General features: G+C 43.2%; 1 protein-coding gene across 1 annotated transcript; it reads right to left on the reverse strand.

The window, feature by feature from the left end:
• Positions 1-5,230: 5,230 nt before the first annotated feature.
• Positions 5,231-25,788, reverse strand: Lap3 (leucine aminopeptidase 3). Its single transcript, XM_004656079.2, has 13 exons — positions 25,654-25,788; positions 23,010-23,125; positions 21,403-21,457; positions 20,770-20,875; positions 19,570-19,729; positions 18,891-19,055; positions 15,649-15,807; positions 14,406-14,530; positions 12,567-12,655; positions 11,421-11,523; positions 8,813-8,892; positions 6,625-6,734; positions 5,231-5,753 (listed from the first exon to the last, which is right to left on the reverse strand). Exons 1-13 carry the CDS (start codon positions 25,753-25,755, stop codon positions 5,564-5,566), a joined length of 1,560 nt encoding a protein of 519 aa, XP_004656136.2. The 5' UTR covers positions 25,756-25,788; the 3' UTR covers positions 5,231-5,563.
• Between the last annotated feature and the right edge of the window lie 1,247 nt (positions 25,789-27,035).

A 27,035-nucleotide genomic window follows, 5' to 3' on the forward strand; every position in this document is an offset into this window, starting at 1 on the left:
CTGCAGGGGCGCCGGAGGCCCGGTGCGCCTGCGCGGGCTGGCAGCGGTCACGTGGGCTGCGGATCACGTGACGGGCGGCCGCGCGGGGCGGAGGCGAAGAGGTTTCATGTTTCAGTGACCTGGTTGTCCTCTGCAGAGATCGTGGCTTTCCACTTTTCTCTTGTTTTTATTTCGCAGTTTGACTGCGGAAGGCGGACAGTGACTTCCGGCGGCTGTTTGGAGGGAGTGAAGAAGACTCGGCGGGAGCGCGATACCAACCGCTGGCCGCAATCTTTCCCCGTGCCTCAGTTTCCCGGTGGTGATGCTCCAAATGTCACTTGTTACCGGGGGACGGACAAGTTCCTTCTCAGTTTGGGCGGAAGGAACCAGTAACAAAGTACCTCCCGCAGTGGACGGAGGCTGTGCGCATGCGCGCTCACCCCCGGGGAGTCTTGGTCATCTCATGACTTGTAGAGCAGGCCAGCAGCTAACAGCCTTGCGTGTCCGACGCTGGCCACACGGGGACCATAGCAACCGCCACTTAAATGTATGTGATCTTATTTGTCGAGATAGGTGCTGAGAAGAAAATGAAGGTGGGCAAGGCGAAAGCTAGTGAAGGAGTGTTGAGACAGGTGACTGGGGAAGGAGCTCTGAACTGGCGTGAAAATAGAACTATGAGAGGACCAAGATTCTACTTCGCTGACAGCAGGACCAGAGTGAGCTAGCATAGAAGTCCGAAAAAGTAGGAACTTCCCTTTTCCAGTCAACCTGGAAGCCATATCATTTTCCCATCCTAAGTGTTAAATCCGAACTACATCACTGAACACAAAACCTGAAGTTATCTTGTTCATTTATTTTTATTTTAGAGAAAATGCCAGGGCCTCAGCCATTGCAATCGAAATCCAGACGCTTGGGCCACCTAGTGGGCATGTGCAGCCTGTACTTGGGATCTGGAGAGTAGAACATGGGTTCTTAGGTTTCACAGGCAAGCACCTTAACCGCTAAGCCTTCTCTCCATTCCTTGTTCATTAAAAAAAAATTTTTTTTTTTTAAATTTTTGAGATAAAGAGGCAGAGAATGGGCGCGCCAGAACCTCTCAGCCGCGGTGAACTCCAGGAGAGTGAGCCCCCTTGTGGTGCAAGTACGAGATTGCATGCATTCATCATTGTGCATCTGGCTATGTGGGACCTGGAGATTGGAACATAAATTAACGCCTTAACCGCTAAACCATCTCTCCAGCCCCCTTAGTTTTTTTTTTTTTTTGTCCGTTTTGGTTTTTCGAAGTGGGGTCTCACTCTAGCTTAGGCTGATCTGGAATTCACTATGTAATCTCAGGTGGCCTCAAACTTATGGCCATCCTCCTACCTCAGCCTCCTGAGTGCTGGGATTAAAGGCCTTCACCACCACGCCCAGCCCCCCCCCCTTTTTTTTAAATGTAAATACCTTTTCTTATATTATTTTTATTTATTTGAGAGCGACAGAGAAAGAGGCAGATAAAGAGAGAATGGGCCTGCAAGGGCCTCCAGCCACTGCAAACGAACTCCAGACACGTGCGCCCCCTTGTGCATCTGGCTAACATGGGTCCTGGGGAACCCAGGTCTTTAGGCTTCACAGGCAAGCGCTTCACCACTAAGCCATCTCTCCAGCACCCCCTTGTTCATTTTTTAATCAGTTCCCCCATCCATGTCAATGGAAATGCAAGCTTTGATTAAGTTTACTCACCTTTACCCCCAACATTTGAAACTCTACCAAGTAGATAAGCTACAATAAGTATTTGTTGATTTAAAGAACAAGAAGAAAAAGCATGAAAGGAAGATGGCTATAAGCTATTTATTTACCTATTAACAAGCAGAGAGAGAAAATTAGAGTAGGCACACCACCAGGGCCCAGTGCTACTGCAAATGAACTCTCCAGATTCACCCACCACTTTATGCATCTGGCTTTACCTGAGTACTGGTAAACTGAACCCAACTAGCCATCTTCCCAGTCTTCAAACATTTTTTTTTTAATCTTTTTTATTTGCAAGCAGAGAAAGAAAAGGGGAGGGGAGAAGAGAGAATAGGCTTACCAGGACCTTTTGCTGCTACAAACAAACTCCAGACACATGCACCACTTTGTGCATCTGGCTTTACATGGATACTGGAGAATCAAACCTAGTCTGTGAGGCTTTGCAAGTAAGTGCCTTTAACCATTGAACAATCTTACTAGCCCATCAAAGTCTCAGCACCATTTTAATTCCTAAAATTTATTGAGCAACCCAAAATTAGCTTATGTAGATTATATTTGGTAGTATTTACCTATTAAAATTAGCAATAATGAACCCATTACACTACCAACTTTTATAAAATTAATTAGAAGTGATTTTTTTTGTAAATCCCTTGAATACTCAATTTTCCTAAGTTGCCTCAGTTACCGTACTTTGATGTAAGTTACCAATGGTATTTCTGTTGGATTCACCCCAGTGAGCACAGATAAAATATTCACTTTTTATTTTGCTTAAAAAAATCCTGTTTCTTCCTAAAATGGGAGTACACTGTGTAAGAGAGATAACTAAGAATGTATGTAGAGGTCTAATATAGAACCTGACACACACTAAGTAACTATAGTGACACAGTATGATGTGTGTTTTAAAAGTCTCTCTACTTAAGCCAGCTGTGGTGGTGCACGCCTTTAATCCCAGCACTAGGGAAGCAGAGGTAGGAGGATCGCCGTGAGTTCGAGGTCACCCTGAGATTAAATTCCAGGTCAGCCTGAGCTAGAGTGAAACCCTACCTGGGGGGAGGGAGTCTCTCTACTTGTGAATGACAGGATAACAAGGGGAGGCAAAACAAATAAGGCAGTAATCTAAGAGCCTAAAGACAGGATGCCATCTTGTATTAGGGCAGCTGAGACATGTGCTCAGATAAACTTCACGCTTTGTTCACGAAAATAATCCAGCCTGTTAATAGAATACAGAAGGTAATTTGTCAAATGTGATCTTTCTGAAGGTAGGGCTTAGGCTAGTGTTTCCCTTGGAGCATGAAGAGGGAGTAGATAGATGACAGATAGAGCTCCAGCATAGAATAAATCAGTGTTCTCTGACCAACATGCCACTGAGTGATAGGGGAGGTTTCTAGAACTCTTGGTGGATATGTGGGTATCCTTGGATTTACTATTCCTTTTTTCACTGCCAAGCATTTCCAAGATTTCATCAAGTTCACCTATCATTGTCTTCTTTCCTCAATCAATAGGAACACTTTAATACTTGAGGTTGTGTACTGAGAATAGAGCTATGGCAAAAAACTTGAGATGACTGCCCTCACTGTACTCACACTGTGTACCGTCCCTCTGTAGTTTCTATGGTTTCTTGTGCTCACAGACATGTGATAAGGAACACAGATGTTGGATTCTGATCTGAACTGCTTCAACAGCCATGGCTTACACTGGTTGATTTCAAGCTGTAGAGAGGAATGTTAACTTCAGTTGTACCTTCACCCTGCCCCAGGGGCTTCATGTTTTCAATCCCAACAATTACCTGGATTATTGAGGAAGCCTGGATGTTATGATGGCCATGGAAAGTTGTGAGCCTGGGGTTTCTGATAGCCCTGGGGCTGACTTGAGCTTTTAATGACCTACTTGCCATCTTTTAAAGCTACTGTGATCTTAATCATTGCATTAGAGTTGTTGCCCATATAGCCAGTCCCAGTCCTAGCTGATGGAGGTGGGGGTATAAAGTATGGTTCTGAGGACTAGTCTTTTAAGTCCTAGATTTGTATAAAATGACTTTCATCTCAGCCACAACAGATAAGCATCTGAAACCAGAGCCTGTGTTATCTTTTCTAACCCTCCACATGTAAACATAGCAGTTCTGTTATTCTTTAATCCAAAGCAGGCTTTTCAAAGAAAGCCTTCTCTCAAAGCCCTACAATACCTTTTCAGAGGGAATCTGTTCTCAGTTCCCTTCACTAGCCAGTAGTCTAACCCTTCAATTCTGTCTTTTCTGATAAAGTAGTTTCAGGGCCTGGAGACCCAAGAAGACATGTTTATTCACTACTCTTAACTTTAATTCTAAAAACTGACCAAAAATCTACAAGCTTAGTTTCACTCTTACTCTAAAAGCCAAATTTAGACACATACTATCCTCTTACACATCATTTTCTTAAAAGTTAAATTAACTTCAATAAGCAACTTTTTTCTGTCAAACATTTTTAAAGTCTTCCCTTTGACTGGTTCAGGACCTGAGGTTAGCAAATGGTTGACCAAAACAGTCCTTTCTATGGTCTCATTTCCTACTTGGTATTTCAAATAAATTCTATATCCATTAGGTCATTGAACTGAAAGTATTACAATTTACTAGTAAACATGTCAGCTCTTGAGACCACTTTGGTTTAGTTCCTTACTGGTTAGTAACTTTGGGGCATCACTGGCATGTTACTAAACCTGTCTTATACCTCATTTTCCAAATCTGTCTTATAGGGGTTATAATAGTACTTACCTTATTTGGTTATTGTGAATATTCCACATTGGCACATGGTTAAAATTGCAATTTTTTTTCTTTTTGTGCTTGTGTTGATAAGTAGTATATTATGTGCAAAGACCAGAGAACATCAGGTTCCTTCTTTTATTGTTTATCCTTTTTCCTTATGGCTGGCGTCTGTCTCTCAACCTATGCAGGAGCTGCTGCTAGCAAGCTCAAGCAATTCTGTGGTCTCTTCCCCTATGGACTGGTATTACAGATGTGCATGACAATGACCAGCTTTTTAGGTGGGTCCTGTGGTGAACTCGGCAATCTCCTGCCAAAGAGGCCGTCATGCCAGACTGGCAAGCACTCTTAATTGCTGAGCCATCTCCCCATCTTTGTAAGTTATGTAATACTGCTATGTAGACTAATTCTGCATTGTTTGGAAACCATGTCGATAAGCCAATGATCTGAGTGTACTAAAGTGATTGCTACTACTGAGAAAATAACTTTATCACTGTTCCTCGATTTAATGACTAATTTACGTAGCAAGGTTGAGAGGCAAGTTGTTATGACATCACTGGGTTTGTAGTGACACATAGATAAGTATCACAAGAAGACTAGACAGCACAAGGGTGCATTCTTTCTGACAAGCTGAGCCCGTTGACCCGTATCTGGTAATCCCAGCAGCACTTGTGAGGTACAAGCAGGAGGATCACAAGTTCAAGGTCATACATAGCTACCCAGTGAGTTTGAGGTGAGCCTGGGCAAGAAGAGACCCTATCTCAAAAAAAAAATACAAAAACTGCATAATAATTTTTAATTTTGTTTATATTCTTAGCACCACAAATCTAAAATACAATTTTTCTTTTTAGTTAAAATATATATTCTAAAAAGTGATCAGGAAGCTAAAAATAATTAATCACCATGTAGAGAACATCTTAAAAATCTTGCCAAGCAAGATATTGGCTTTGCCTTTAGAAATCATTGCAGAAAATGAAAAAAAAAAAATCAAGTCATACAAATTTTCATTTTGCTCTACATTTTCAAATACCATCCTTTGCTGTCTTAAAAGAGTTTCATTCGTTCAAAAATGTTTTAAAGCTCAAATGTTCAATTTAAGACAGCTGAATTTCTGAGTGTGAGTTAAGCACTGTTTTGACTGAAGCGAAGTAAGAACTCTATCAGAGTCCTCGTGGGCCGGCCGCTCATGCCCTTCCTCAGGTATGGAACCTCATCTTTGTTGGTCATCACACCTGCGATGTCTAAGTGTGCCCACTTAGAATGAGTCACAAACTCCTTCAGGAATGCTGCTGCTGTACATGCTCCTGCAGATCTGCAAACAGGCAAAGGGTGTTATGTGTCATCTTGCACTGAGCATGTCATTAAGATGTGACATGCATCCTAGCTAAGGCCCATGATCAAAGAGCAAATTTCATGTTTATGGGGTGTGGTGGTTTGATTCAGGTGTCCCCCATAAACTTAAGTGTTCTGAATGCTAGGTTCCCAGCTGATGGATATTTGGGAATTAATGCCTCCTGGAGGGAGTGTATTGTTGGGGGCGGGCTTAAGGGCTTTATAGCCAGGTTCCCCATGCCAGTGTTTGGCACACCCTCCTGTTGCTGTGGTCCATCTTATGTTGGCCAGGGGGTGATGTCCACCTTCTGCTCATGCCATTGTTTTCCCCTGCCATCGTGGAGCTTCCCCTCAAGCCTGTAAGCCAAAATAAATCTCTTTTTCCCAGAAGCTACTCTTGGTTGGGTGATTTCTACCAGCAATGCGAACCGGACTGCAACATGGGGACTATCAAGAATTCCTAGTTTCCAGCCGGGCATGGTGGTACACGCCTTTAATCCCAGCACTTGGGAGGCAGAGGTAGGAGGATCACCGAGAGTTCAAAGCCACCCTTGAGAATACATAGTGAATTCCAGGTCAGCCTGAGCTAGAGTGAGACCCTACCTTAGAAAACCAAACAAAAAAGAAAAAAAAAAGAATTCCTAGTTTCCATCTCTTTCCCTTATTTGCTTAAAATAACATTTAGATTTCACAAGATGCAACATTATGGAAATTTGCTAAAGAAATATTTTCAAAACTTAACACATCATCAGGCTTCATCAAAGGAAGTGGATTAGTGAAACCTCTTAAAGAAAATGAGTCTGACGGCTAATTTTGGCAACCAAGACACACATTTAGCTCACTGTACATACCTATATTTTCCAAGGTTATTAACATCAGCAAGCTGGCAATCTAAAACTTGTCTTGTATAATGCTCAAAGAGAGGCATCCTCCATACACGGTCTCCTGTTTCAATGCTGGCCTAAAGACATGCATATGACAAGTGTGAGGATGGGTGAAGCAATATGCTTGATGCCTGAGGGAAAAAGCTGTTTTAACCTGTAACTGTAAAGCAGGAAGAAGTGAAACATGTCTAGGATTTTTTCAGGTCATTAAGGATTTATTTCAGAACTAGAAAACAGTAATGTTGTAAACAATTCCATAGATCTGTAGGACATTTGCTAAAGTCTCAGTTTAAATTGACCAGGTGGTGTCATATAATGGATACACACTTGACTGAGGGTCGGGGGGAGTGTCCCCAAGGCTAGCCACCTCGGTGTGCTGGAGAGATGTATGTTAGCCCTGCAGCACTAAAGACCCTTGAAATGTGATGGCTTCTCTCATTCACTCATTTATTTTAGCTTCTGAGCACCACCAGGTGTACTAGAGTACTAAATATTGAGCTATCAGAAGGCCTGTGTGTAAGTAGGAAAGATTGGCAGATTGGGCCACTTGCTGTCACAAGAAGTTGAAGACGAGGCTCCAAGTGAAACGCTGCTACTTTAGGGCATACACACACACGAGATGCTGTAGCCAGAGGATGCAAAGAGCTGCTCCAGGAAAAGGGCCCTGGCTGTTCACTTAAGTATGGTTATGTGGATCATTGTGGCCAGAAAAAAAAAGTTTTTAAATTTAGTTTTATTATTAATTTATTTCAGAGTGACAGACGGAGAAAGACAGAGAATGGGCGCACCAGGGCCTCCAGACACTGCAAATGAACTCCACATGCATGTGCCACCTTGTGCACCTGGCTTACGTGAGTCCTGGGGAATCGAGCCTCAAACAGGGGTCCTTAGGCTTCACAAGCAAGTGCTTAATGGCTAAACCATCTCCCCAGCCCCCATAACAACTTTTTTAAAAAGCCAAAATAAGCTGGGCGTGGTGGCACACACCTTTAATCCCAGCACTTGGGAGGCAGAGGTAGGAGGATTGCTATGAGTTCAAGGCTGCCTTGAGACAACATAGTGAATTCCAGGTCATGATGGGCTAGAGTGAAACCCTACCTTGAAAAATCAAAACAAAACAAAAAGCCAAAATAAAGTTGTGGGTGTCATGATAAGAGACACATACCAGGTATGTTGGAGGGTAAGAGGACATTCCTGGATCAGCCTACAAGAAGATAACTTGAATATTCGAGTTTGAGGGTAGGCTTAACAAATGATAAGACAGAGATGAAGACAAAACAATGTAGAGTGAAACATAAACATACGACCTTAAATAAACCTCATAAACGCATTCAGGGGCTTTGTGTCTCTATTTCATGGTAAGCTCCCATAGACCATTTGTTTACTGAGAGGACAAGTGAGCTGACAGATGGCACTTTGGACAGCCAAGTGGAGCACTGGAACGACGGTGGCCATCAGCAGAGGTGTTCCTGAAAGTCATGGGATAGATGTGCTTCACCATGAAGCACAGTGCCTGTGGCCAAGGACTGAACACCACTGGAAACAGTGAACAGAGCAATAGCCAGCAAAACACAGGATGGTCAGAGACACGAACCAGAAGAGAAGATGATCACAGAAGCCAAGAGCTAAGGTCACCCAGAGGTCACAGTTACCTGCTGCCTTGAAACAGGCAAGGTCAGGCTAACAGCAGTGAAGTGTGTGTGTAATGGGATGTAGAAGGATGACTAGAAGGGGTTGGCTGAGAAAGGACATAGAGGGACTCACAAGAGCACAGCCATGAGGGGATGTCTTCCCCACTGCTCCCATCCACCATGGGAGCTCTACTCACACGCATTCATTAGAAGGCCACCCTTGCACAAAACTCTCCTCATGTCCTTTAGTACATACCTAAGGGATTCCCAACAATGGCCATGTTATATGTAAGGTATTTTCACATCCTTCTGAGGCTACTAGAGGACAGGGATGTGGTACTATACCCATAATTTAGGAGCATTTGTAGAAAACCCAAAGCCACTGATTCATGTTTATCGTCCATTTTCAAGTCAAAAAGCAAAATGATATCATAAAAAAAATCACTTAGCACAGGGTTAAGCAAGCTTATCATTTGAAGACCACAGTAACTTACTCATAATCTCTAATTTTATCTTAGTCCTACCTCAAATAGCTGCTTCCATAGCCCATCACAGTTAGTAAAGACTCCAGTGGCACCTGATCCCAGAGCTATGTCCATGGCACCTATAAGACACAGTCCCTCAGGTCAATGCCAGTCTCTCTAGGCACATGACCTGCTCTGCTGCTCAGACCACAACTGTAGCATCTACAATTTAAGGGCTCTCTCATTGTCAAAAGTAGATAAGCTCAGGAAATCTTTACTTCTTTATTTTGTATCTTTTATCTCTTGAGCTATAATTCACCTTTGTTATAGAAAATGCAGAATTAATAACAGTCTCAGCCCAGAATAACTGTTTTTGATATTTCCTGATTATTGCCACTCTCTAGACTGCAGGCCCATTTCAGCTCCACCCCACCTGACTCCTCAGCCATCAACACAGCCCCTGGCATACAGCAGGATGTTAAATACCACCAACTGTCATTCATTTGGCACCAACTACATCAGTCCTATAATAGGTAGTGATTATTTCATGCCTGCAATCCAGCTACATGATTGGCAGTGGGGGAAAATTTATATTATGGTCATCAATGCTTTACTTTCTAAGTTAATGTTTTGTTTGTTTGTTTCAAGGTAGGGCCTCACTGTAGCCCAGGCTGACCTGGAACTCACTCTGTAGTCCAAGGCTGACCTCAAACTCACAGCAAGCAATCCTCCTACCTCTGCCTCCTGAGTGCTGGGATTAAAGGTGTACACCACCACACCCGGCAGGTTAATGGTTTTTGACATACATTAAACATCCTTTAGCCAAACCCATGAAGTTTTCCATCAGTTTTTAAATTTCTTATAAAAAGGGTAAAAATTAACTTCAAACAAAAATTTTTCACTTGATAAGTATTTAATGTAATACTGAGTTCATTTACTTAGGGGATTTCACAACACATATTTTAAAATAACTTGTTTTCTAAACACATAACTATTAACAGTGGTTTCAGATATACAACAGGAGAAGCACACCTTCTGTTTCAAAAGTTTTGAAGTAGGTATCTTATTTCCTTGGCTTTTGGTCTCCCTATTCAGTTCCTAAATATTTGAAGCTGAAAGGTGTCCTAGATAGTGGTGGTAAGGTATATGGCAATACCACTTAACTATAAAGAGAAATCGCAGAAGATATGTACACGTCACAGCATGTAACTCTACTTGGCTTCAGCTGTCTCCTTTGCAAATGGCATGCCTATGCCGCTCTGTTGACAACACAGCTTTCTTACAAAATCAGTGCGATAGTATAAGCTGTAGTATGTGACCCAGGTGCATCACAGATATTGAACAGATACCACTGTCATTTAGTAGGCAGGTCAGTACCCAGACTTTAGGAGCGGTGGCATGTTTGGAGATGGTACCAAATACTGATTCTCAAAACGGTCAAGGAACCTGTACTGGCTGCCTGACTTGCTGGGCAAGTCACACTTGAGCGGACCTCCCAAAGCCAGTTGTCTTTACATGATACATTACACTGTGTTGTGTTCATTAAACAAGGATCGTGCTACTTTCACAAACCTATATTTTGTAACATCTAGAATGATTGTTCAGAAAATTCCATGGACATCAGATACATCATGATTCATATATTAAGTTATTAATTTTGACATCACTAATCTTTTCAGATCTGTGTCAATGGGTAGTACAGACAGAAAATACTTCAAATTTTTTTTTAATTTATTTGAGAGAAGGAGAAAATATGGGTATGCAAGGGCCTTCAGCTGCTATAAATCAGCTCCCGATGCATGCACTCTGGTGAATCAAACTTAGTTCCTTTGGCTTTGCAGGCAAGCACCTTAACCACTAAGACATCTCTCCATCCCAGAAAATACTTTGGTTTTTGGAGGTAAGGTCTCACTCTAGCCCAGGCTGACATGGAATTCACTATGAAGTCTCAAGGTCACCTTGAACTCACAGCGATCCTCTTACCTCTGCCTCCCAAGTGCTGGGATTAAAGGCATGCACCACCACAATCAGCCAGAAAATACCTTTTAATATCATTTTTATTTTCAACCTGTATGGGTTGTTTTGACCTGCTTTTTAAAGTTACAGCTGGAATACTTAAAAACAACAAATCTAATGTTCAAAACATTTCATAAATGGAGAGCTATTCCTTTTTTTTGTTTTGTTTTTTGTTTTTGTTTTTCGAGGTAGGGTATCACTCTGGTTCAGGCTGACCTGGAATTCACTATGTAGTCTCAGGGTGGCCTCAAACTCTCGGTGATCCTGCTACCTCTGCCTCCTGAGTGCTGGGATTAAAGGTGTGTGCCACCAAACCCGGCTAGATCTATTCCTTTGATGAAAGATCTTTGGACTGGTGTGAGCAAAACTTCAGCAAAATAACATACAATGTGCAGTCTACCTAAAAAACAATACTTCTGGGCTGGAGAGATGGCTCAGCAGTTAAGGCCTACAGGGCCTAATGACCTGGGTTCTATTCCCCAGTACCTACATAAAACTGGATGCACAAATATCTGGAGTTTGTTTGCAGAGGCTAGAGGCCCTGGCACACCCATTCTCTCGCTTTTTCTCTCTCCATGCAAATTAATAAATTAAAAAAACAAACAAAACAAGACTTCCTTCAAACAAAGAGAGGAAAAGCATGGGGCTTGACCTGTTAAGGTGGCTGCATTGATGATGACCTTGGGATTGAAAGTGTGTGCATAGCAGAGTGCATCTGCCAGAATGAGCCTCCCCTCAGCATCAGTGTTATCAACCTGCAAAGACAACAAAAAGAGAGGGTAAGACAACCCAAGAAATGAACATGAACACTACACACAACAGTACAACAGTGTTCAACTTAAAAGTGGGAAAAGGCTAGGGCAACGTATGTCACCAAGTAGGAAAAGCATGGTTATACATCTGGTCTGCTGTAATGACAAATGTTCTAACAAGAAGAAATGGGAATGGATAGCTAACAGAATGATAGGGCTAAGGGTGTGGCTCCGCATAACAGTGCTTGCCTGCATACCCAAGACCAAAGATTCCATCTCCATACACACACACACACACACACACACACACACACACACACACGACTTTAAGAAAGTTAAAACTAAGTGAGAGCCTATAATTCCAAGCCCACAAACTCTCACAAGTTCATAGCAACCCTTTCTAAGTATATTCCTTTTCAACACAGGCCTCATGGATCTGAGGAGCAAATGCATGCATGTACAGCCCCCAGATGGCCAGCTGTTGCATCCTCAAAGTGTAGAGCCACAATGCAGGAGAGTGTTTTCCACCTGAATTATCTACCATGGAAAAAAAGAGAAAAGTTTACTGAGCATGGTAGCACATGCCTTTAGTCCCAGCACTTGGAAAGCAGAGGCAGGAAGATTGCCATATGTTTGAGACCACCCTGAGACTACATAGTAAGTTCCAGGTCCAGCCTGAGCTAGAGTGAGACCCCAACTCAGAAAACAAAACAAAGTAAAATGTTTATCACAGAACAAGCATTCCCAGAAAACAGCCTAGGCTTTACTGGCATGCCATGCTCTGAAGGGCAGGCTGTAAAATCATGGTAACTTTTTTTTAAGTCATGGTAATTTTAAGGCCTAATAAAATTAGTGGGAGAAACAAGACAGGAAAGATACTTTTTAAAATTTCCATCAAGAAATACTTGTGGCTTTGCATGCAATAGTCATCACTAAAGACACCTTCCTTGCATACATGGAACTGGGCCCTGCAGCCATCCATGCTAGTTACATGGTTCTGATGAGGTTCGTAGAGGAACACCAAATGATCATGATCCTACACAAACCTGGATGGTCTTCCCATTCTTGGCTCTGACGACATCCCCAGGTTTGTTGGCCTTACCACTAGGCATATTTTCACAAAGAGGGGCCAAACCTATTGGAAAGAACATAAAGGACCCTGAGACATGCTGGGTTCCATTATGACACTACTGAACAGGAAGCTGTGGGTGAGCCATCACAAGCATGCCAGTCACAGACACCACCTTAGCCAGGTGTAAGAAGTTGACCAAAGGCACAACTAAGATTTGTGTATCAGCAGCTGGAAGCATTTGGAGCAATCTTACCAAGGGTGCTAACTGATGCTAGTCTGGAGCATCAGGAGACTATCTTGGACCTTTCAAAACAGCCAATATCATGAAAGAAAAAGTGGCAGTAATTGGGCTCTTGACTAAAGAAAACTACAGGGTCATGGCAACCAAGTGCAACCTGGAATCCTTGGTTGGCTTCTAGATTTAAGAACAAAATATATGCACAGGGAGAGGACCCACTGGTTAGAAGCACTTGCTGTGCAAGCCTGACTACTGTTTCAATCCCCAGAATCCACACAACGTCAGATGCAGCAGTACATACACCTACAATCCCTGCAAGCCTACTGGGTAAGATGGGAGGTGGAACCAGGAGAGCCCCAGAAATGTGTGGGCCGGCTGGCCTAGAGTATGCAGCTGTGAACAAATGAGGACCGCCAGTCCGAGCTGATTCTCTGACCTCCATATGCTTGCTGTGGCAAATGTGCACCTAGCCACACACAGTACAAAAACTAAACATAAATAAAATGAACAGTTTAAGACAATTAGAAAACTGTAATTAGGTTATTGTATTAATCCTTGGAAAAGGTAATGGTGTATCACAAGGAATGTCCTTTTTCTCAGGAGACAAGAGAAAAGTTCTTAGGGATCATTGTCATTACCCAGCATCTTTTCAACAGTATAACAAAAACAAAAAGGACGAAAACAGAACAACAAAAGTAAGGGAGGGGGACATGCCAGGCAGATTCTCATTCTACCTTTCCCACACAATGGATGTGAACTGGCCACGTCATGTAGCACAAGTCTCTCTCCCTCTTCCTCTGAAATAGTACTAAGGATGTACTGCTTCTGAGAGTTTACATCTTGTAATACCACAGAAGCCATGTACTGAGCACTTTTCCTGTATCAAGCAATTAATCTGCCACAGTCCTATGAGGAAATCTGTCAATGAGCCTGGGGTTACTTTCTACCCTAGCAACTGAGCATTTTTCACTAGAGGAACACACAATTGTGATCTGTGTTCCAAGACTGCTAACCACTTTTTGCCTAAGTAAAATAAATCAATACTATTTACAGCCTGCTGGTTGCAAAACACATTTAACTCACATCAGCTCAGACACAAGACATTTCAGCTCAATAGTTTTTCTGCTTGAGCAGGGAATGGTGACATATGCCTCAGTGAAGGCTAGCCTGGGGGTACGGAATGACTTCCAGGTCAGTCTAGGCTAGAGTGAGATTCACATTAAAAAAAAAAAATTAAAGTATAATTGGGCTGGAGAGATTGCCTAGTGGTTAAGGCGCTTGCCTACAAAGCCAAAGGACCCATGTAAGCCATATGCATAAGGCGGCGCATGCATCTTTTCGTTTGCAGCGGATGAAGATCCTGGTGTATCCATTTTCTCCCTCTCTGTCTCTCTCTCTTCTCAAATAAATAAAATTTACATTATAATTAAACATTTAAAAATAAAAAACAAAAAATCAAAAAATAATCCAACTGTCTCTTGATCTTTTCAAATGCAAGAGCCATGGTTGCTGTCACAGTTCTGGCACATGGCTGGATCCTAGACTCTCAAGGACAGACCGTGCTGCCCTACTCACCTATGATATTGATGGGCAAACTGAGCTTTGCTGCGGACACAATGGCTGAGCATATGGTTGCAGCTCCTCCCATGTCAGCCCTCATGAGGTCCATGTTTGCCGAAGGCTTGATGGAGATGCCTCCACTATGGGAAAAAAGACAGTGTACATTATAAACAGTTACAGTGAGAGCACAAACCCCTTTCTTAATAAGAGCATTTGCCACAGACAATGGTGGTGCATGTCTGCAGTCCCAGACCTCAAGAGGCTGAGACAAAATCTTGAGTTTTGGGCTACATAGTAAGACTGAAATAAAACAAAAATCCCATGCAAACTGAGGGCTAACTTCCATATAAAGGTACCATATACCTGACAAACAAAAGTGAAATTTCTAAATTTAGAATGTCAATTATTTCAATGCTTTCGTCTTTGTTAATTACAAAATAATTCCAGAAACATAGATAGGTATAGTCATTTTATGTCCACATGAGTGAAACTTCAGCAGCGTGACTGGAAACAGTACTGTATCTTAGTATCAGTGCTAGATCAACTCCATGTTTTCTTCATTCATTGCTCACACCCACAAAGATGTCTTCTCTGCAAATTTTCCGAATGACTAATCCATGGAACCAGAAGACCATGAACTGTTAAGAAAAGCTAACAAGCTCACAGAAGACGAAAGCATTCCTATCAAATACTAAGGACAGAGGGTTATTGTGATGGTTTGAATCATGTTACCCATACACTAAAGTGTTTTGAATACTTGGTCCCCAGCTGGTGGCAATTTGGGAGGAACAACTTTGCTAAGGAGGTGTTCTAAAAGCGTGGAATAAGGCTTGTTGAAATAATGCAGTAAGCCAAGGGAAGACAGCACAGCTCAAGTAGCTACACTGCCACTACCCATGCAGAAAAATCAAAGTGTACAGTGAACAGACTTTATAATAAAGATAAACTTGATTTTGACCTCTGACTCTAACTGATTATGTAACTGAACAAATAAATTACTCAGCCTGGGGAAATGACTCAGCAGTTAAAGGTACTTGCTTGAACAAATTACATAACTTCTCTCAGTCAGACTTTCTTAGCAGTAGAATGACAATACTTAGCACATAGGGATGAGAATAACATACAATAGTCTCTAATATGTATAAGTATTTCACAGCTGGATCTTAACAGTTAATATAAGACTCGAGATAGCACCATGCTGATAAACTCCACTACTCATGAAGCATTTACAACACAAAGCACAGCTCCTAGGAAGTACCTGTCGAAGGTAATTCCCTTCCCTACAAACACCAGGGGCGCTTCACTCGCATTGGGGCTGCCAGTGTAGTGGATTTCCAAGAAGACTGGTGGCTCATCTGACCCTTTGGCTACACTTAGAAATGAGCCCATTTCCTGCTCCTCAATCCAAGACTTGGGTCTGCAGGAGAAAGAAAATAAAAGGAAACATACTGTGACCCTTGTTTCAAAACGACTTAGAAAAAGTTCAAATATGTTAAAAAATGTGTAATATACAAGTTATTAAGATACTATACAAAGAGCTTGTGTAGCTTAGAGGCAGGGCTCTTCTCCACAAATGTGAAGCATTGAATTCCATCTGCAGCATGGGGGTAGGGAGGAGCACTAGACATGTTAAGACATCAATGATCACTATTACTAGCTTTCTATATAATACAATGTCAGTAATACTGCTAATAAATAACAATTCCTTCCAACCTTAGATATTTCTGAAGTTTTAATTTAAAGATGAAATTAGCATAGCTGAGAGACCACAAAGGATGCTTAAAGATAGTTAAGGCATTGTTTTATTTTTGATATTCTTAATAGCACAGAGAAAAATTAACCAGCCAACAAAAATCCAGCAAAGCTGCCCTTACTAACTTGATTAAAATATCCTGTTTCTTTGCTTATTTTTTGAACATTATCACACTATTTCTCATAGCTCCAAGTGCAATTTGAGATGTCTTTGAAGTAGGAAAACAACTTAGCTCTTTTTAAACATAAGCTCAGCAGGGGTGATGGAAGCCCCCTTCTCAGTGCAACACAAGACATGGCTGCCATGCTGTTCTTCTCTCCAGGCTAAGGTACAGAGGGCTCTACACTGGTGTCTGGGTATGGTAACTAAGCCTGTACTTCCACACAGACCTGATCTAACTAGATACAAAAATTCCTGTCTTTGCCTGTTTGTTCAAACTATTAAATTACAATTGCCACCATATTTCAAAGGGAAATCATACATACTTTTTAAAAATCACATCAGAAGGTAAGGCTGAAACCTGTAGGTATTTTTTTTAAATTTTTTAAAAATTATTATTTATTTATTTATTTGAGAGCGACAGACACAGAGAGAAAGACAGATAGAGGGAGAGAGAATGGGCGCGCCAGGGCTTCCAGCCTCTGCAAACGAACTCCAGACGCGTGCGCCCCCTTGTGCATCTGGCTAACATGGGACCTAGGGAACCTAGCCTCAAACCGGGGTCCTTAGGCTTCACAGGCAAGCGCTTAACCGCTAAGCCATCTCTCCAGCCCCCTGTAGGTATTTTTAAACCAAGCTCAGTACTTGATGTTTTTTGATGTCCTGCTCTTCTGAAGCACTAACTCTATTACTTTGCACAGGGCCACCTACATGGGAAAGGGGCTGAAGTGCAGCCCATGCATCATCTGGAACAAGTGAACTCTTATCTACCTGGTTCACACACAGACCTTACAATTTCCCAAGCAGCTGCTGTGTACCTACTTCCTTACCTGAGGCATCCTTGGTAGGTTAACTTCTAAGTGACCTTTAGGACTCTGCTAGGCTCCATGATACTCCTTGTGCTCCTGCAGCACCCTACACAGACCCATTTACTTACCTGGCCCTAAGATCCTCACCTTGAGCGCATGGACCACCACTGTGTATTCCTGCCTGCTGAGTCCCTGCTGTCCCTGATATATGACCACCTTTCATTGACACAGTGTAGCCCTAGCATTGCCTCATACAAGACAATAGTGTCGTTCACACTGACAAAACTGAACATATATGAGCCACTCTGGATTCCAGCAAACTCTCAGCCCTGTGTTTTTCACATATTCAAGTTTTTTTTCTTCACTTTGCCTAATATGTGCCTTCCTGAAAAAACACTAACTGATCATAATTAATTACTGAAGAATTCCCTTTCAATGAATGTTCCCTTGAGAAACAACTATAAAAATGAAGAATTCTTTAGGGAATGTAAGTATCTATGAACTTATTTTGATTAGAGATCTCCAAGGGCTCAAACTTGAGTGCTTAAAGGGCTGTGACAGAATACAAGACTGAAATGGAATGAAGGAGCCAGACTTTTGGCACCACCACCCAACACTTACCCAGCACTCAGAAGACCTGGAAAGAGCAGTCCTGCAATCTAGCTAAAGGAATCATGAGGCAGAAATTCTCCTTTATGGGGCTGGAGAGATAGCTTAGTGGTTAAGGCACTAGCCTGCAAAGCCGAAGGATCCAGGTTCAATTCTCCAGGTCCCACGTAAACCAGATGCACAAGGTGGCACATGCATCTGAAGTTTGCGGTGGCTGGAGGCCCTGGAGCACCCATATTCTCTCTCTCTCTCTCTCTCATAAATAAGTAAGTAAATAAAAGTAAATCTTTGGAAAAAAAAATCAGAAAAATGTCCTCCATGTACAGTTAAGCGTTCCTCACTTGGGTTACAAGCAAAAAGGTAGAAAGAATTCACCAAAATAAAATGTGCAAGTTCCACAAAAAGTTAACCAGTTACCATTTGATCCAGGAATTCAACTCCTAAATAGATATATTGGAAAATTGAAAACTAACAACTCCCCACAGAATTATTCATACACTACAACTACTATGTGTGTGCAGGGGGACAGTGAGAGTAGATAACAGTAACAATCCAAATGCCCACTCACTGGGGGGTAACTTCAAATGGAGTAATGAAAATGTTCTTAAAGGGCCGGAGAGAGATGGCTTAGCGGTTAAGTGCTTGCCCGTGAGGCCTAAGGACCCTGGTTCAGGCTCGACTCCCCAGGACCCACATTAGCCAGAAGCACCAGGGGGCGCACACGTCTGGAGTTTGTTTGCAGTGGCTGGAGGCCCTGGTGCACGCATTCTCTCTCTCTCTCTCAAATAAATAAACAAAAATGGACAAAAATAAAAATAAAAAAAGAGAAAATGTTCTTAAAATTATAGTCACAAAGCAGAAAGCTATACAAATACTAAATCCCTTAAGTCACATATTTTACATGGGTGGATGGTACAGTACATGAGTGTCTCAGTAAGGCTGACAGAAAATGTATACAATACAGTATGAGGTCATGAAAGTCTCTTAAAGACAAGGAAAAAAGAACTTCAAACAGAACCCTGTCCGAGCTTGTGTGCTTCTTGCTGTTGGCGGTCATTTCACCTCCCAGGGCTCGTTAGTCCTCTGAACAGACATGAAGTTGGACTTAGGGACCTGGAAGGCCCCTTTGGCTGCAACATGCACTGGGTCTATGACATAGTACTGAATTACCTGATATGGACCTCTGTTTTATCACTAGCACTTCTGAGTTGCTTCTGAATAATGTCAGCAAATCTGGTTGGCGTCATCTCATTGGCTGGAGACTCCATCAACTGGCGAGCCAAATTCTGCCCAGAAGCAAAGAGGACACCTTTCTGCCAGGCTTCCTCATCCCCACTGTGGAAGAAAAAGTTCCTATCAAACAACCTCAAGAACACAGACCATCTACAGTGAGGAAAGGCACTTGTCTTTAAAAACAAAAGACCAAGGATGATCAATGGTCTGCCAAAAGTCTCCTGCCACAGACCGCAAAATCAAGAAGAATCCCTTCATCCATGTAGCTCTAGCATTTAGCGTAATGCCATCAGGTGCTAGTCCAGAGAAAGTACCTGAGTTAAAACTCACTAGGATATGTCAGTCATGCCATTCCTCTCCTGGTAAAGGTTTCCTCATGACCAGAATGCACAGAGGGTTCTCAGTGGCCATGGGGAAAACATGTATATACATGTATACGACAGAGTCAGGAACAGAGCCTGGAAACAGTTCACATACTATTAAGATGGTTGATGCAACACGGAGGTTGCCCATGGGCCAACAATGCCTGACACTGAAAACAGGTGGCTCATCTCCAAAAGGTCCCACTGTCAAAATGTCTGGGAGTGCCACCCACATCTTGGTTTCTTTCCATCACCTTCCATAGAGCTTTGCAGACACAGCCATCTTCTTTTTCTGCTTGAGGTCATCATATTCATACAGACCAAGCACGGCCCCTTCTGCAGCAGCCTGAGCATCTCCACAGGGGTCCACCTCCACAGCAGGCAGCTCCAGGTCTTGAACCTGCCTGCATCCCGCTTTAGGGTGATAGGAAGTGGAAAACTGGAGTCAGCCAAAGGAAACCAGAACTACAGAAAGCAGAGGCAGGAGCTGGTGAGCTAAGGGAACAGACTGACACCTGACTTCTGAACTGTCACCTTCTCATCCATAAAATGAAGATGGGGCCATGCCTCACAGGCAGTGTCCAGCTTGAACAGATCAAAAGCATAGCTCCTCAAAGATCAGGAGAGGCAACTAGTGAGAGGCAGATACTACCAGAAGCATTTCTGGAACACCAGAGTTTCCTGATGAAGCGTCCCAATCACCAGGAGATGCCCAGATTAAAAGGGACAAAGAAATAATGACACTGAACGTATAGCCAAGAAACTGAGCAAAGTCCATAATTAACACAGCATTTAATTATGATCATGTCAGCAAAAACTCCCAAATAAAAGTTAAGACATATGCACAATTTTAACTCTGGAAGTACTTTAATAAGCATTTGTAATATACACAGGACCAAGCATTAGTCAAGCAAATTACTGCTGCTGCAAAATGCTTCTCAAAGTATCTCCCCATGGCAAAGGCTTTCCCTGCTTCTCAGTGGTATGTGCCTCAGTGGCACCCCTCAGTTCCTCCAAACCACCCATCCAACACATTGAGACAGGCCTATGTCTTTTGCAAGTAGCAAACAAACCCTCCATATTCTGTTCCTATTTTCTCAGATTTATATACATGATGACTCCCTGTTATTTAAAAGTTGGGCAAGATCAGGACTATATTACAAAAAAGGAAAAAGTGTGCATACTACAACTCCTGGTAGAATACAGCTCTAAGAATAAAATGTAGTAAAACCTCCCAAGAGAAAATATGGAAATACTAAAAATAAAAATGTCCTAAGCTAGCTTCTGTAAATAATGCTAAAAAAATTCATGAAGAGAAAATGAATTTGTTAAGACAAGTTATTCTGTGTGAATAGGGTAAGTAAGGGTGGTGATTATAAGGGACAAATGGGAAGACAGTCTTACAAATGCCCTGAGAATATTGTGCATTGTTACACAATAAAAGGCAAAATTACCTGCAACAGCAGCTCTGATGTTTTCTTTGCCTTCATGCCAGTTCTCCAGGTTGTCGACTCCAGCTGATCTTTTGCCGAGACCAACGACCACTACGCTGGGGAAGTCCTGATTCCCAAATAGACCAAATCAGCCACTATTTCTATAAAGTGCTCCTTTCCAAGAGGGATCCCACTGTCACTTTTTACCACAGCACAGAAGTGCTGTGTCTTGGTAAAAATGTGGTAATGTGTGTTAAAAGTTGAGCGAGGATAATCCTCCACATAATTCTGTGTAAGACACTGACCCAACCAAGGACACCTTCAGAGCGAGGTACACAAGAGGCAGTAAACAGCCATTTGCCTCTATGATCTTGATTTTTTTTTTTTTTCAAAGTAGGGTTTCACTCTAGCCCAGGCTGACCTGAAATTCATTATGTAGTCTCAGGGTGGCCTTGAACTCATGGTGATACTCCTACCTCTGCCTCCCAGGTGCTGGGATTAAAGGCGTGTACCACCGCACCCAACTTTTGCTTCTATAATCTTAAGCAATACTTCTGTTTAACTGGAATGGAACTACATGATCCAATACAAAATTTTTGGTGTGACTGGTCCTCAACAAGGATTTACCAAGTGAATGTGATCTTCATTTCGTACCTTATGCAGACCATAAAAGGTTCGGGTTTTGCCTGCCTTCAAAGGTGGTCCGGATCTAAAGCAGGAGGAAAAGGTTGTTTTAAAGATGATAGTTGGTTCTCCTCTCTTGCTAAGCCACACAGTTAGCATCAGCACAATGTTCTACCTGTTTCTGCAGAGTCTGCTTGACTTGCAGCTTCATAAAATGCTTCCAGGACCTATTTCTCCAATGCAACACTTCTAGCTCAAAAGCTATTTGGCAAACTTTCACATTAAACATGAATTTATCGTAAAATAATAATGAAACTTGCTATAGTGGCTCACACCTATAACCTCAGAACTTAAGAAGCTGAGGGAGGAATATTGCTCAAAGCTCAGTCAAGTCTGGGTTACAAAATAAGAAAGCAATGCCCTAGATGAATGAGCAAGGTGCTCCTATCCTAATAGGGCATCTGAGCTCTGACTGGACTGACTGACTGAAATCTCTCCACTAAAAGATAAAACACATAGGGGCTAGGGAGACAGCTTAGTTGGTAGAGTGCTTGCCTAGTGTCCATAAAGCTCTAGGTTCCATCCCCAGAACCAAATAAAACAGGGTGTGGGGCCACAGACCTGTGATTGCAGCACTTGAGAGGCAGAGGCAGAAGTTCAAGAACCTCCTTGGTTACTTAGATCAAAGAGGGCCTAGACTACATTAGACTGTCTCAAAAAGGAGTGAAAGAATGATGGACGAAACAGCAAAATCAGGGTGGTAACCTAAAGGGCTGACTTGATAGCAGTGTGCTTGGCATAGTTTTCCATAGATTTATTGAGATGAGAAACCAGCAATTTCCAAAAAGGGGTACATGACACATACTCCCTGGTAGCCAGAGGCCAGGAGCTCTGAAGGTACAGTCTAATCACACCATAGGAAGACCAGGGTGTTCTAGACTCTTAACAGGTTAGCTTCTGGATTAATGGCTTAAGGTACTTGTGAAGGATAAGTATTTCTAAGGACTAGTAATTGAGAGATGAGAATTCTGTAATGCACCCATAGGAATTACTATAATTACCAGGTGGCATCAAGTATTGTAGTATAGAGAATCTATAATCCCAATGATAAGCACTCTGATGTCTCACATTACCACTCTTCAAATATGGCCTGCAGCTCCAAGGTTCCCTACTTCCTCTAGGATCTAGCTCATCCAGGAGTAATCAGGTATTGGGTACTTCCCAGACTTCCTAAATTTCAATTTGCATTCTTGATAAGCAAGTGATCCAACTATACCTGAACATGTGAAAAGCCCTTAAGGTCCAAGCTTGTAATAAAAGGACAGAACCTTTGCATGTTTTCAAACTGTTCATTTACAGCACACGTTGAGGCTGATCAGCAGCAGGAAAAGAACAGGGAGAGTGAATTTGAGCCTGGGAATGGTTGAGGAAATTTGGTACTTTCTGGATTTTTGGCCAATCCTTCACAATAGTGATCTAGAAACCATCTGGTTTCCCAGAACTGCAGATCCACCCATCCTGCAGCACACAATACCTGATCATATTCTACTTTCACTTCCACTAACCCTATCCAACAGAGAAAAATACTCTTCCACTCTGAAGGCCTTCAAGAACCAGACACCCGCCATGTAACTTACATGTTCAACATTTCTCTCAGCTTGCCAGCCACCTGCTTATTAAAACTCTCTCCTGCACTTGTCAACTGTGGCACATCCTCTTCTTTGTCTTTGGCATAGATCCCTAAAACAAGGCCCTGCAAACAGTTAAAAGTAATGCACAGTCAGTCCAGCCCTGAGAGGGCACAGTAGCTCCAACTGTAGAGCAAACAATTTCACCCAAACTGTGCCTTTCCCAAGGTGAAAAGACAGGCAGCCAGCTATATATATGTCCCACGTATACCCCCAATCATCCAAATCCCTGATGGGAACTTCTACCAGTCCCAATCTGCTGTTTTGGACTTTAATGTCACTCATTGGAAAGCATCCCACCCCAAGTAGAACAGAAGGAGGTTTCCTTAAGAAAATAAATATATTTGTCATTAAGTGAGACTCTAACGGTTTTAAGAACATGCCACCCCCAAGATGACTGAGGGTATATGGGCTACTTGGAGCCAACAGCATTTGAACTTTGACAGCTAATGCAAGCAGGGCCTTAAAAAAAAAAAAAAAAATCAAGGGAAAGGTACACTTCCTGGACCAGGTAGAGCAGAGAAGGGCTTCTCAAACTTTTCCCACTTGTCACTCCTTTTTGCCCTGTGAAACTTTTATACAACCCCAGCTATTTAAGAATATAAAATAGGCTTACAAGTCAAATACTTACTGATAACCAATCATAAGGAAATTTATTTTAGAACAATTACTTGGTCTAAATATAATTTTACCATTAATTAAAGATGAAAAAATTCACATACTAGTAAGTCAAATGTGCTTGTTTATTTTTACATAAAGAATTAAATCTTGGCTGAATACTTAAAAAGTACAACAGGTAGAACACCCTCAACATTTTTTTAATTGATCAATATTTTGATTTCATAACTGTCAATGTTGAGAGTGCCATTTTGCATAAAACACATACTGTTTTTCTCAGAAATTGCTGGAAATTCTGTCTTAATCCCAAACCAAAAATTTACTGAACCATTTATTAAACACAAGTCAGTTTTTAAAATTAAGCTTCTAAAACAATACAATCTCAAGATATACTGATTTGATAGGCACATACTAAGGAATGATGGTAGGAAAATATTCAAGTATGTTTTCCATGTTAAAACATTGTTTTTGTAAAAGCAGAATGTGTGTGTATAGTAACAATGCAATTGGTAATATACAATAGTCTAAAGTCTGCCCTTCACATTTCCTAGTTTCTATCCCTAGCTAAGTCCCACAATTTATCTTTCTATATTCAAAATGGCATATAAGCTTTAGGTACTAACAGCTTCTTCAAGTTTTCATTTGGCTGTAAAAATATCACATTTGAATGCTTTTCTTCTACTGTCTACGTCAGTTTCATTCTTAGGCCCAAGTACAGTAGGGAGGGGAGGAGGTCTTCTTTCCTTCCTTACATTATCCATCTCCTTCACAAGCCCCAGAACCCAAACACTAAAATAGATAAGTAAACCCAGTGTTCACCATTTACTTTTGTATGGGCATTTGTTTTAAAGGCTACTTGGTAGGCTGAGTTAGGAGACTCCCTACCAGCCTGAGGCTACAGAGTGAGTTTCAGATCAGCTAGAGCTAGAATACCACCCCGCCTATGGTGAGGGGGAGGGTGTAAGGAAAAATTGTCAAATCTTAAGTCATTCTCTCACTTGCCAGATAAGGAAATCGAAACCACAGATACACTAGTCCCTGGGTGGTAGAGCGATGAGAATTCACTTGCAGTCTTTCTGGCCTTGGTCCTCCACAAAACTCCAGGTACTCAAGACACAGTGGCATTTCCACAAAAGAAAACCAGCTTCCTTGGTACTGGTAATTGAGTCTACCTTTCCTAAGACTTCATTACTGGGAGTCCATGGACCAAGGCAAGAACTCGGGAGACAGGCCACTGTTACAGGGTGGGGGGAGAGAACGGGGCTCAGGACTGCGTGGGACCCGGGCTCAAGAACCACGAAGAACCTTCCCCACTCACCAGGACTGCTCTTTCCTTCTAGTCCTCCAGCACAACTCCGTTTGTGGTCCTTTCTCATCTGAAGGTGTCCTTCATAATTTCCCAGAGCCCAATTAGGTGAAGGCTTTTGCTCTTAATTTAATGAAATCATGCGTCTCTCTGTAAAGCCCTTTCGCTCAGTGAGACACATTTCGAGCAACCAACTCCCCCAGGACCTTTTCTGACCTTTCGCTTCTGTGGGGGGAAGGGTCTTGGGTGGAGCCCGGGTCCTGTGACTAGCTAACTCCGGAATTTTAGAAGACATTTGGGACAATCTTGCTCGCGTCCTTTCTGGAGTTTCGGCGAGGTTGAAACGAAACGATGAATGAAATAAGTGCATGTAATCTTGGAGCTCAGATAGATGGAGAAGTCTCAGCAAAACTATTCCCTATGGACAATTCAGTACCTCGCACTGTCTCAGCAAGAAGGAACGGCGCACCCCAAGGAAACAGCCGGCTGGGGGAACGTTGGGGGACACCAGTCGACCAGGCCCTGCCAGGCCTCCTCCCTGCAATCCCAGGACTTTTCCTCTACCACTGATTTTTGCAAGTTGGCGCCCAAGCCCAGCGCACCTCCGCATGGGCTCGCCCCGCCGTCCCGCCAGCCAGGATGCCGAGCGGCCGAAAAGCCGCCTCTCACCTTCGTCATGTCGGCGGTGGCGAGACCCCGGCCCCACAGTCGCCTCACTCGCACACGCCGGGCCACGACTAGCCCCGCAGCCGGAAGAGGCAGCCAGAACATCTCTCCGGCGCTGGCCCTGGCACCGCCCTCCAGCGAGCACGTGGCGCCGGGAGCGCGGGAGCGCGCGTGGGGGCGGGACCTCCGGGCCGCTGGGGGCGGGGCTGTAGGCCGCTGGGCGGAGAATCGCGGTTGTCCCGCGCGCGGGGGCGGAGCCTGCAGGCCCCGGGAGGCAGCGCTTACGGCGTCTGGACGGTGGAGCGGGGTGAGCGGGCGCGCGCCTGGGGGCGGGGCGAGCGCCGGGGGCGGGGTTTGTGGCGAGCGGGCCGGCGCGCGCCTGGGGGGGCCGAGCGGGGTCGCGCATTGGCTCGTTGGCCCGCAGTGCTGGAGGACGCTCGGGGGCGTGCCGCAGTGCGCACGTGGCCTGGGGCGACGCCGCAGGTCCCCTGAAGTCCAGTAAAGAACCGCCGGTTTCTCGCGAGCGAACGGAGGCTACGGCATGTGGCCGTGGTTGCGGAGTTGCAGATTGAAAGGACACACCCACTGTGATGTTTTCACTCTGTCCTTCCCTTTGCACACTTTCATCTGGCCCAAAGGTGTGCCATGTAAGGCAGTTAAACCAATACTCTTTCTTAAAAGTGGAGGCTTTGCAAGTAAGGCCCAGTGCTTTGTGATACAGCTTTACTTTTTGAAAAGTGTTTTATTTCTGCTATAATAGAACACAGCTGAACACTACTCAGAGAACGCGGGAGTAGCACGAGGAAGGTGGTGGTAACTGTCTTTACTATTAAAATGCTTGGTGACCAAAATCTCAGCAGGATCTTTGATTTGGGCCTCCGCAGGGGTCAGGGCGAGGCCGCCCCAGCGGAAAGGAGCAGTCTCTGTCTTTGGACGGTCACTTCTTTCAAGAGCAGCTCACCTCAGGGCTGAGACTTGAATGCTCCTAAATTTAGGCGAAGCCAACTGGGTCAGGTAGCCCTTGATACCTAAACCTGTGGTGCATCCTTCACGTCGAAAGTTCATCAAAATTCATCTGGATTCGCTTCACAGAGACAGTCTTTATTTCACTCCACAGTTCTTCCCTTTCTATAGGACAGACAGGCTGTGGTTTAGCAAACAAAAATTGGAGTGCTAGCTCAAGCATGGTGGCACACACCTTTAATCCTAGCACTCAGGAGGCAGAGATAGGAGGATAGCAACGCTGTTCAAGGCCACCCTGAGACTACATAGTGACTTTCAGCTCAGGGTAGGTTAGAGCGAAACCCTATTTCAAAAAACAAACAAACAAAAAAAGGAATGCTAAACCTACCTCACCACACCGGTGGTGTGTGAATTTCAGAGAC

This window comes from Jaculus jaculus, chromosome 11, assembly GCF_020740685.1.
Source record: "Jaculus jaculus isolate mJacJac1 chromosome 11, mJacJac1.mat.Y.cur, whole genome shotgun sequence".
Lineage (NCBI taxonomy): Eukaryota > Metazoa > Chordata > Mammalia > Rodentia > Dipodidae > Jaculus > Jaculus jaculus.

Bases quoted from the DNA above. Each gene is read 5' to 3' on its own strand.
- Lap3 (XM_004656079.2), bottom strand. From the start codon at position 25,755: ATGTTCTGGCTGCCTCTTCCGGCTGCGGGGCTAGTCGTGGCCCGGCGT. The intron at 19,056-19,569 runs GTGATGGAAAGA...TTTCTTCCACAG, and splicing joins TCTGCAAAGCTCTATGGAAG to TGGGGATGAGGAAGCCTGGC. The intron at 8,893-11,420 runs GTCAAGCCCCAT...TGTGTCTTATAG, and splicing joins CAATGCAGCCACCTTAACAG to GTGCCATGGACATAGCTCTG.